Source organism: Lipotes vexillifer, unplaced genomic scaffold, assembly GCF_000442215.2.
Source record: "Lipotes vexillifer unplaced genomic scaffold, Lipotes_vexillifer_v1.1 scaffold217, whole genome shotgun sequence".
Lineage (NCBI taxonomy): Eukaryota > Metazoa > Chordata > Mammalia > Artiodactyla > Lipotidae > Lipotes > Lipotes vexillifer.
In genome coordinates this window covers 2436028-2448148 of record NW_006788200.1, presented here as the reverse complement: position 1 = coordinate 2448148, position 12121 = coordinate 2436028, and the positions used below count along the sequence as shown (strand labels likewise).

The following is a 12121-nucleotide window of genomic DNA, read 5'->3' as shown; positions in this document are numbered from 1 at the left end:
TAGGGAAAGAAATTTGTGAACAATACTTGAAAAGTAACTCATGCATTCAGATGGGCTTTGAGAGAATGAAGCTGGAGTTCCTAGAGGCACCTCTCCTTTATACCTTGGGCAGTACAGGTAATGCCTGTACTGACTGAGGACAGAATTAATAAGGTTCTGGTCTCCAGGAGTATGTGTCTGCCTCTACAAGGAATGGCCATATACTCATTCTTGTATCATGTTTAGGGCTACTGCAATAAGAGAGGCTGAAGAAATGCTGTTATTTACCGAAAGTCGGATATGTAAGAAGTAGCTTATCCTTTTCTGATCGGTGATTTTTTTTTTAGGGATTTTCTTTTTATAGTAGACAACTTTTGTACTTTTGGGAAAAAATAAATACATGTTTGGTTTTTTTTTAAGTTGGGCAGAAGGAGTTCCCTGGTGGTCTAGTGGTTAGGAGTCGGTGCTTTCACTGCCATGGCCTGGGTTCATTTCCTGCTCGGGGAACTGAGATCTGAGATCCCACAAGCTACACGGCACAGCGAAAAGAAAAAAAAAAGTTGTGTGGAGTACAGAAAATTATTGAATCATCCAGAAACAAAGCAATACTTTTTAAAAAGCCTTTTGGGCAGAAGGGGAGATCTTTTTTTTCCCTCTTGAGAGAAGTCACATTTAGTTGTGTAAATAAGGGAGTAAAATAGGGGATTTTTTTCTGTTCTTTTCCTTGTAGGGATATAACTGGTGCCATGACCGAAATGTAGTAACGATTTTCAGTGCTCCAAACTATTGTTATCGTTGCGGTAACCAAGCTGCAATCATGGAACTTGATGATACTCTAAAATACTCTTTGTAAGTATATACACTTGAGTCGTTGGTTACCATTACTTGAATATATTAGTTTTAATGGGAAGTTTAACAGTTCAAGAGCTTATGCTAAATCCAGATGCCACCTGGATTTTTTAAGTTTCCTTTGAAACACATCAACAGAAACCTAGATCCTAATATGAATTATTAGGGATTTAACTTTTAAATCCATGTTTTTATTGTAGAGTTAATAAAATATATCCTGAGGATGAGATAATAGATAACAGTACCTTAGGCTCTTTAAACTTTATTTATTTAGTAGAATCCTTCTTTCAAATGGTCTTAGAAGGAACTACAGATATACAGAAGCATATCCTCTAGCTGAAGTTGCCTTGGTTCCTTTGAGGAGGCGTGCAGCCAGAAGACCCTTGTTAAATGCATGATTAGGGTTCTCTTAATACATTAAGTTATTGGATGGGGGGAAAATGTGTAAAAATCTGCACGGGGATGAAATGTACAACACGGGGAATATAGTAATGTTGTAATAACTGTATGGTGACAGGTGGTAACTAGACTTATCTAGATCATATTATAATTAATGTACAGAAATTTCAAAACACTGTTGTACATTTGGAACTAAAACAGTGCTGTAAGTCAATTATACTTCAGTTTTTAAAAAAACAAACTATTAAAAAAATGTGTAGAGTCGAAGACTAATATTCTTGATTTTAATTGTCAGTACATGGATGTCTTGGAGTATGAACAACAAATATGTCTTGTTTTTCAGCTTGCAGTTTGACCCAGCACCTCGCAGAGGCGAGCCACATGTTACTCGTCGTACCCCAGACTACTTCCTGTAACGAAATTTTAAACTTGTACAGTATTGCCATGAACCGTATATTGACCTAACGGAAATGGGAAGAGCAACAGTAACTCCACAAAGTGTCAGAGAATAGTTAACATTCAAAAAACTTGTTTTCACACGGACCAAAAAGATGTGCCATATAAAAATACAAAGCCTCTTGTCATCAACAGCCATGACCACTTTAGAATGAACCAGTTCATTGCATGCTGAAGCGACATTGTTGGTCAAGAAACCAGTTTCTGGCATAGCGCTATTTGTAGTTACTTTGCTTTCTCTGAGAGACTGCAGATAATAAGATGTAAACATTAACACCTCGTGAATACAATTTAACTTCCATTTAGCTATAGCTTTACTCAGCATGACTGTAGATAAGAATAGCAGCAAACAATCATTGGAGCTTAATGAACATTTTTAAAATTAAGTACCAAGGCCTCCCCTCTACTTGTGAGTTTTGAAATCGTTTTGTTTATTTTCAGGGATACTGTTTAATTTAATTGTTTGATTTGTCTGCACTCAGTTTATTTCCCCTTCTCAAATCTCAGCCTCATGTTGTTCTTTGTTACTGTCAGATCCTGGTGAGTTGTTTTGAACAGAACTGTTTTTTTTCCCTCCCTCCTGTAAGACGATGTTACTGCACAAGAGCACTGCAGTGTTTTTCATAATAAACTTGTGAACTAAGAACTGAGAAAGTCAAATTTTAATTGTATCAATGGGCAAGACTGGTGCTGTTTATTTAAAAGATACGTCAATTGATAAATTTTAGAATTTGTAGAATTCTAGGTAAAGAAAAATAAAAATCAAGGCCACTACATAATCTCTCTCGTAACTCCTTGACATTCTTCAAATGAATTTCAGGACTTATTTGTAGTCCAGATAGTACAATATGTCAGATTGCCAGCATGCTCTTTGTGGGTTCTTCTTCCTGCATATTGTCTGCAGAAAGGAAATGAAGTCTCTGCTGCTTCAGTGAGACCTGATTGTAAAACCATATAAATCAAGATTTATGTTTTTCGGGTTTTGTTTTTTAATGAAAAAAGCATGTTTTCAGGTAGAGGTTAACAAACTAAATAATGTATCTACTTATCAGTCACTGCAGTTTCTGGTTATAAATATTGCTATGTAATGTGGACACTGTAAGGTGATTGACAGAGTGGTAAGTTCTTAACGAATATTTGTACATTACTTGTCACGTGATCTTAAAGTTAAGTTTGTCTCAGATAAGATATAGCTGTTAAAGCATTATCCTGTATTATGCTCTTTAAATGATACTAGTTAAACCAAATAGAAAACTGTTGCTGGATCATGGCTTAGTGTTATGTACATTCACCCAAGGACAAAAATGGCATTTGAAATGAAGTGGCGGTGATAAGCACATACTGAGTTTTTCCCTTCCCTTTTATTCTTTGAATAGGATTAGAAAGTTAAAACAGGTTTTCTATGGAAACTAATATTTCATTGTCTTAAGCTACCAGGGTACACTTCAAGACACTTAATCATTAATTGTGTGGGTATAGTAATAAAAGTTTCTTTGCTTTGTACTGTGTTGAACTTGGAACTGATGAGGAAATTTTTGCATTTCTCTTTCTAAGATGCTTGAAGAAAATACATACACAATATATATATTTTTTAAGTGGTCCACTTTCTATTTTTTTGGTAGCTCGTGGAGTTGATTGTCCAAAAGCCCTTAGTTTTTCCGCATTTCTCCCTTTCAGTTTTACTCTTTTATGCTTTCATAAGAAATACATCCCTCTGTCTCTTTTTTGTTTTGTCAGTTTATGCGTTTTCTAACTGAACACATAGTTTATTAATGTGCAGTACATAATCCAGTTTCCAACTGATCTATTGATAGATACCAAGCAGTGATTTTTCAGGTCCTGTGATCAAAATTGACTCCAAAAGAACGAGTATCTTGTAATTGATGTGTTATTGTCATCCAGGTACAACCTCTCTAAAGTAGACCTTGTGGTTAACAGAAAAGGGCTTGTGGGGACTTCCCTGGTGGTCCAGTGGTTATAAGGCTCTGAACTTCCACTGCAGGAGGTAGGGGTTCAGTCCCTGGTTGGGGAAGTAAGATAATGCATGCCATGCGGCATGGCCAAAAAAAAAGGGGGTGGGGTGGGGCTTGTGGCCAGACTGGCTTGGGTTTAGAATGATTACCAGGGATTAAATGAATTGGCTAATTGTAGAGAATGATTGGACTTTGGCCATTTAAGCTAGAAAGTGTTAGTAACCTACCTGATTATGAAATGGGTAAAGAAAATGCATTGGTGTAACATTGTAAATCAACTATACTTCAATAAAAAATAAATTTTTTAAAAAAGAAAGAAAGTGCATTGGTAAGTATAGTAATTTCTTTTAAAAATATATAATTGCTGTTGCTGATTTCTCAATTAGTAACAGATTAAAATAGAATTTTCAGTTTTACAAAGCTTGTTCAAAAAAATGAATGTTTTTGAGTGTTCTAGACTGAGGACTTGGAGAAATTTGCTTTGGAACTTAATTTTATAAGGATAAAATGAATGGATAAAATGATGTGCTCATTTCTTAGGTTGAATATCCCAAGCAAACATAGGTGACTCTTCCTTTTCTTGGTTGCAGTAGGTGTGTTTTAAATAGAAGTGTAGCGTGTCAGTATTGGATAATTTTTCAGAAAGACCTAGCTTTAGCTTAATAGGGAAAGGATATTTTTTTTAACTGTGGTTCTTAATGTTGATGCCCACAGCGGTTATGATTTAAATTATTTGGCGGAAGGCCCAGGCATAAGTATTTTTAAGTTTCCCAAGTGGTTTTAATTTACATATAGATTTAAGAACCGCTGCTCAGTTTCCCAACTACAAATTTAAGAATATTGGCTTTTGTGCTAATTGATGGTTGTGGGTTTTAGTGAACAATTAAAATATACCACGTGATTATTTTCTTTCAGTAGTGACTTTTACCTGTCCTGTATAATAAGTAGTCCCTTACTTTCAACTGTAATGTGTCACTAGAAATGGACCTTAAAGTTTAATAATAGGCTTGTTTGTTATGAGGTAGATTCTGTTCCCATGAGCTAAAACTTTTTTTCATTAAAGCCTTAATCTGTTCTCACATGTTCTTTGACATATTTCTAGCTTTTATGAACTTTTTGTGGGGGGGAGGAGATGGGGGGAGCACCTTGTAGCTTGTGGGATCTTAGTTCCCGACCAAGGATTGAACCGGAGTCCTAACCTCCGGACCGCCAAGGAATATGAACTTTTTTAAGTTAGGTTTTTTCCCCTTCACAGTTAAATATTCTGTTGAATAACGTTACGCAGGTCGTAGATGTATTATTTAGGACAGACACACCTAATGTTCTCCATGTTTGTTTCAATTATAGTTTAAGCCTTATGTCTTAGGGCTATAAGTACATTATACTTCTGTTTCTTATAATATATTTTTAATTAATTGCACAGGTTACTGCCATGTAGACAGAAGTAGAATGTTGCAGAAACAGTAGTATTGGCTTGAAGTCCTAGTGCTATCCAGTAAATAGGTTACAGTGTTCACTTATCAGCTGGTATATAAATTTGAGGGAAGGAAAATGGATTATGGATATTTATAATGTACAAATTTGTTTGAAAGTTGAACATACAAAGATGATAACTAAGAGTAAGTGGACTGGATGACAAACCCCAGATTCAAGGTTCCTGTCATACCTGGATGAGAATTCCTCTCCCAGGAATTAATAAGGGAGAACGTTATAGCTAGTGATTAAATGCTGAAAAAAAGGCTGTGGTTGTGTTTTGGTTATTTTTGTCATTTTTTCATTTGTTTATTTTTTCTTTAGGCAAAACACAGATTTTCATGGCTGAAATTTAATTGTAAGTAGTTTGTATCCTCAGCAGGTTTGGGATAAGTGGGTGGGCTGTTAAGTTTTCTCTGTCTAAAGTGCTGCTAATGGAGCAGACCACTTCATATGAATACTTAGCCACCTTAGGAGTAGCTTCAGATAGCCTCAGCCATCCAGATATTGTCATTGGGAAAGTCCATTTAGGCTTTAATGGACAATACCAGGTACGTTCTTCCAAGAGATGATTTAGCAGACCTTTTTTTTTTTCTTCTTTTTTGGCTGCGCTGAGCGGCATGTGGAATCTTAGTTCCCTAACCAGGGATTGAATCTGCGCCGCCTGCATTGAAACTGCAGAAGTCTTAACCACTGGTCCGCCAGGGAAGTTCTTAGCTGACTTATTAGTGTAGTAGTAGGTTGTGGCCACCATTCAGTCTGTTGCCCATTGGTGGAAGTGAAAGACCAGAATTATGTGATAGAAAAGGAAGTTAAGAGTGCTTGCTCTGCAGACGCTAGGAAGACCAAAGTGAAAGGTCTAATTAAAGCTTTTGGAAATGCCAGAGTCTGTTGAGCACTTCTGCTTCAAGGCTTAGCATGTCTTCTGAGCTGTAAGGAGATTCCATGGTCTATTATGGTTAAGGTTTTTGCAGTAGATCAAACAGCAGTGTTACCTCCAGGGCGGGGGCAAGAACTAGTAGTTAGGTTTTGTAAAGCCTGGTCAAGGGTGGGCCTCATGACTCTAAGGTCAGGTATGTCCAAGAATGTTTCAGGAAAGAGCCAGTTTACAAGGTGTGGTGAAATATGCCAGATGTAAAAATGTGTGTAGAATTACCCTTGCTGTTAGGTCCAGCTTTCCTTTCAAGGTAAGTCCCTTGCCAGCAGCAGTGAGGATCTGAGTGTGTGTTGAATGTAGCAAGCAAGAGGAATGGGAGGAGAAGCTGTATGATGTCTCTGGTCTTGAGCAGTCTTTGTTTCCCATAATCACGTGCAAAAGAAGAGTGATCTCTACATTGGTTCAAATAAAACTACCTCTTTAATTTTAATCCTTTCGATGACCTGTGATTAAAAGACCACAAAGACAATAAGCCCTAGCTCACTACTCCCTCCCCATAGCTACACCAGAGCTGGTTGTAGAGAAAAGGGCTGGAGGGACTTCCCTGGTGGCGCAGTGGTTAAGAATCTGCCTGCCAATGCAGGGGACGTGGGTTCGAGCCCTGGTCTGCGAAGATCCCACATGCTGTGGAGCAACTAAGCCCGTGCGCCACAGCTACAGTATCCCGCACACTCCAGGACCCGAATGCAGGAACTACTGAAGCCCGCATCCCTAGATCCTGTGCTCCACAACAAGAGAAGTCACTGCAATGAGAAGCCCGTGTGCAGCAACGCAGACCCAATGCAGGCAAGGAAGGAAAGGGAAGGGGGAGGGGGAAGGGAAGCACTGGGGAAGGGAGGGGAGAGGAGGGGCTACACTGCCGGGGAGGGGAGGGGAGGGGAGGGGAGGGAAGGGATGGAGAGAGAGGATGATCAAATATGGACCAAGATCTTTGGGGTGGTAGTGCAGTAGCTCTCATGTCCTCTGAAAAGCTCAAGGTGATAAGGGATCTGGTTATGGCCTGCCTCTTCTGGTGCCACTGCTGCATATTTTGTCCTTTGCTCTGGATTCCTTTTTTTTTTTTAATTGATTTACAATATTGCATTAGTTTCAGGTGTTGGATTTCTTCAAAGCAGAATCTTAATGATTGCACTGTAGGCCTGTGGGTATTTCCAACTTCACCTCAGATCCTAGGGAAAATACCCTACTGCAGTAATCAGGAGGCAGGATTTTAAAAGTAGGGCTGGGAACCTGGATAGATGACTTGGGTGAGAGTATCTGTTTAAGCCATCTCTTGGAAGCACTTTGACATTTCTGCTTTCAACCTGAAATAGCAGATGGCCTACATCATTAGGCATGTTTGAAGAGTGCAGAGTAAGTGGTCTGTGGCTTCTGAAATAATACATAATTTTGATGCTGCAGTCCTCAGAGCAGTAGCTGATGTTCTGAACTAAGTAAGGGTTCTGGTGTCCTCTGTGAATAAGGAGAATAGAGTGCTGAAATGACCATTACTGTAAAGGGGTTAGTTGAATTCAGAGTGGTCAGGAGAGCATTAGGCATTGGACCTTCAGGCCTTAAAATGGCAGAAATAGCTAATAGTGAATAATGTCTAACACAGCATTTCCCATGTGTCAGACATTTTACATGGATTATTTTATTGAGTTGTCTCAACAGTTTAGGAGGGGTGGAAAGGTAAAGCTATTCAGGCAGTGTTAGCCCCAGAGTCCTTGACTTTCAGAAAGTGTTGCCAAAATCTTGGCTGTGCAGCAATGCCAAACATAAAGAAGGGGACAGTTATGGAGAAAAAATAAAAAGTGGCTTTATTTCTTTGCCAGGCAGAGAGGGAACACAGTAGGCCAGCGCTCCACTAGTAGGCTAGCTGGAACTGTGCCCCACTCCCTGGAGAATAGGGAGAGGTTATACAGTCAGGACTGTGGTTAGAGGTATGTAATAAAGGAATAGGCAGTAACAGTCTTGGATTCTCCTTCTGCTAAGTGTCAGAAGGGTGGGTTGCTGACAAGATTAGGGTGTGTGCAGGGTCTCTGGTGGACCCTTTAATCTTGCATCAGGTGGTTTCTGGCTGTTCCTCCCTTGATTAGCAACTGTTCAGATCTGCCCTTTGGAACTCAGGGAAGGTCCTTTGGAGGCTGGACTCTTGCCTACAAGAAATGGGCAAAAATCCTCCATGCCCAGGAGCCCCACAGGGCCCTGCTCGGCATCAAAAGCATTAGAGTTCGCTTTCCTTTGCTGAAATTTGTGTTTAGTGGCCTTTGAAATGTGGGTAAGAGCCTACACAGCTTTTGGGTCTAGAGAAAGTGACTACTTGTGTGTGTGCCTGACCCTGCTTCAGGTAAGCCAAATATGTGGCAGGCCTTTTGGGAAGCATAGTCAAGGAGGTTTGGCTCTCTTGAGTGTTGGCCCAAGTCAAGTATCCTGGTCACTGCGCTCCTGAAGCTTATGGAATGACTTGACTGTGTGTCTCAAAGACACTTATATGGACTAGATTATGAAAGAGCTGAGTCTGATCAAGAAAATTATTTTCGACTCACCACCTGCCACCACAACCTAATTGTTCCTGAGGATAAAGGAACTTTCACAGTGGACTTAGCTTGACAAATATATTAAAAATGAAAAGGAAGGGGGCTTCCCTGGTGGCGCAGTGGTTGAGAGTCCGCCTGCCAATGCAGGGGACATGGGTTCGAGCCCTGGTCTGGGAAGATCCCACATGCCACGGAGCAGCTAGGCCCGTGAGCCACAACTGCTGAGCCTGCGCGTCTGGAGCCTGTGCCCCGCAACGGGAGAGGCCGCGATAGTGAGAGGCCCGCGCACCGCGATGAAGAGTGGCCCCCACTTGCCACAACTAGAGAAAGCCCTCGCACAGAAACGAAGACCCAACACAGCACAAATAAATAAATAAAAATAAAATTAAAATTAAAAATCTTTAAAAAAAAAATGAAAAGGAAAACCTATGGTTTATTTTAAGGAGGTATATATGCAGTGGGATATCCCATCCAATGTTTTTTTTTTAAGATTTAAAAAACAAATTTGGGGGTTCACAGCAACATTGAGAAAGTACAGAGGTTTCCTATATGGTCCCCTACCCCCAAATATGCATAACCTTCCCCATTGTTAGCATGCCCTACCAGAGTGGTACATGTGTTAAAACTGATGAACCTACATTGACATAATCATCTGCAGTCTACATTAGGGTTCACTCTTGCTGTCCATTCTATGGTTTTGGACATGTATAATGACATGTATCCACCATTGTATACAGAGCATTCTCACTGCCCAAAAAATCCTCTGCTCCACCTATTCACCACTCCCTCACCCCACCCCAGTCTGTTGCATCTGAGTGGAATAATTTCTCCTTTTCTCCCTGATAGCCGGAAATGATTTTTGAGTATTTCTGTATGTGAGAGATGCCCCTGGTATTTTACTCTTTGATTAAACATCTGGTATTTTGTATAAGACTGTTGGAAACTAGTCAGTTGTTTAGGCTTTAACAATGAGAGTAAATGGAAGCTTCTGCTAGCTTTTCATCACCTGACAATCTCCCCACCTTTCTGAAGACCATTAATTTGTCATCTTTGGGAGGAGCCAGAAGCCAAGAGCAAATTACTTTCTTGTCTGGTCTCCTGGTGCCAGTTAACCACCCACAAATTCTGATAGGGAAGACCTGGCTCTACAAATGCTGCCCACCTCTGATCTGTATGGGTGCTCCAGCTTTTTTTTTTTTTTAGTTGATCTTTTATTATAAAATAATACTTGTAGTAAAGTCAAGCAATAGAGATGTATACAAAAAAATGATCTCCCCCACCTTATGCCTGTGAAATTCTGTTAATGATTTGTGGATACCTTCATAGTCATACATACCAGCACATAAAGCATGCCTTTGGTATGGTGGTCATGCTCTATCATACTTACCTCATGATGATTATGAAAATAAATTGCCTGGGAGCAACCTAGGTTAATTTTACATGTGTCAGCACATAGGTACTCTGTGTGTGTGTTACTCCTGGCCCCTTTACAACAAATGATAGTCGACACTGTTCTGTACATGGTTGGCACGGTATCCAAGCATCTTGGATACCGTGCCAACCAGTATGAGCTTTTAATTATTTTACAAATAACAGCAGTGAGTTGGCGAAAGTATGCTGGGCCCCTAAAGTAGCTAAATTTTAAACAGGGAGGTAAAACGAAGTTAATTCACAAGGTTGTTTGAGTGTGGTCGTAGTTGTGCACAGCTCCAACATGGGGTGACGATCGTCTCGGCTCACCAAGTACTTAAAGGGTTTCCCAGGAAGCAGAGCTTTCAATTCTCAAACTGGGACAGTTGGTTCCCCCAGTATGGGGTTCTGTGCCTTCCTCTTGTAGGTACAGAAAGCCTTTCCCACCCTCACCAACTTGGCAGAATCGAGGCTCTGCTTTGGCCCTCATCTGAGTTTTTGGTGGACGAGTGCTGGAGGTGGTAGCTGAACGAATCGATTCACACCTGAGTCCTAAGTCCTGTTGCTTGGACTGGTTAGCAGGAACCAGTCTGCATTGAAAAGCCTATGACTCAGGACTTCCCTAGTGGCGCAGTGGTTAAGAATCCGCCTGCCAATGCAGGGGTCATGGGTTCGATACCTGGTCCGGGAAGATCCCATATGCCGCGGAGCAACTAAGCCCATGCGCCACAACTACTGAGCCTGTGCTCTAGAGCCCGTGAGCCACAACTACTGAAGCCCGCGTACCTAGAGCCCGTGCTCTGCAACAAGAGAAGCCACCGCAGAGAAGCCCGCGCACTGCAACGAAGAGTGGTCCCCGCTCGCCACAACTAGAGAAAGCCTGCGTGCAGCAACGAAGACCCAACGCAGCCAAAAATAAATAAATATATATATTTTTAAAAAGCTTATGACTGTTATTTGTAGTGAGGTGTTTGGACGTAGGATCTGTCGTACAGAGTGAAGTAAGAAAGAAAAACAAATACTGTATGCTAACACATGTATATGGAATCTAAAAAAACGATACTGATGAACCTAGTGGCAGGGCAGAGGGATAAAGACGCAGACGTAGAGAACGGACTTGAGGGCACAGTGCGGGGAAGGGGAAGCTGGGACGAAGTGACAGAGTGGCATGGACATATATACACTACCAAATGTAAAATAGATAGTGGGAAGCAGCCACATAGCACAGGGAGATCAGCTCGGTGCTTTGTGACCACCTAGAGGGGTGGGATAGGGAGGGTGGGATGGAGATGCAAGACGGAGGGGATATGGGGATATATGTATGCATATTGCTGATTCACTTTGTTGTACAGCAGAAACTAACAACATTGTAAAGCATTTATACTTCAATGAAGTGGGGGGAAAAAAAGGCCTGTGACTCTAGGGCTTGCTGACTCCCCAACATTCCAAGCCTTGTGCTTTATTGATGTTCTTGTTTTATAAGAGAATTTCAAGGCTTTCCAAGTCTTGAGGCAAAGGACAGAGATATTTGTCTAAGGGGGAGATCAGAGGTAGGAATAAATCGACAAAAATGGGAAGAAGGGGAAAGCAAGGATGAGTGTGCTGTGGGGTGGAGTAAGGTATATTGATTCTAGCAAGAGGGTTTCGTTCTCTCAGAGTGTAGTAAGGGGTTGCTGCCATTTGGGGGAGCATAGCGATGGGGAGTGGAAAAAAAAGAGATGTTGCCATAGTGTTTGAGTAAAGCTCACGGGGTAGGTAAGCCACTGCCAAACACTAGCTGAACTGAGTGGTCTGGTAGAGTGTGGCTAGTGGCTGGTTCAGGTGGTGTATCTCAGGTACCTTGGGTCAGACAAGTGACAGGATGGCCTGGGCGGGCTTGGGAGCCATTTTGACTTTGTTGCAGCACAGGGCTGTGTCCTATCCTCATAACTGCATGGTGAAGGAAGTGGAAGGGTATAGTGAGGACCCCGATGCTAGGTGTGTTGTCTTGGGTAACTGCAGCTTTGAAGTTTCTTCATTAGATACTTCTCAGTGTTAGGAGCCTTTTAAAATGGAACAACCTTTGAAAGGGCAAGCAGAAGGAAAGAGATTTAAACATTCAGTAATGAGTTCAGTAGTGCTTACAT

At 41.1% G+C, this 12121-nt stretch overlaps 1 protein-coding gene across 1 annotated transcript in view; it reads left to right on the top strand.

The window, feature by feature from the left end:
• The window catches only part of PPP2CA (protein phosphatase 2 catalytic subunit alpha), a 20826-nt gene extending 18119 nt beyond the window's left edge, over nucleotides 1-2707 (top strand). The window contains exons 6-7 of the mRNA XM_007461358.1: nucleotides 710-828; nucleotides 1571-2707. Of these exons, the coding sequence (XP_007461420.1) occupies nucleotides 710-828; nucleotides 1571-1643 (192 nt within the window). The 3' untranslated portion in view covers nucleotides 1644-2707. The remainder of the gene's footprint in view (nucleotides 1-709; nucleotides 829-1570) is intronic.
• Nucleotides 2708-12121: the final 9414 nt, after the last annotated feature.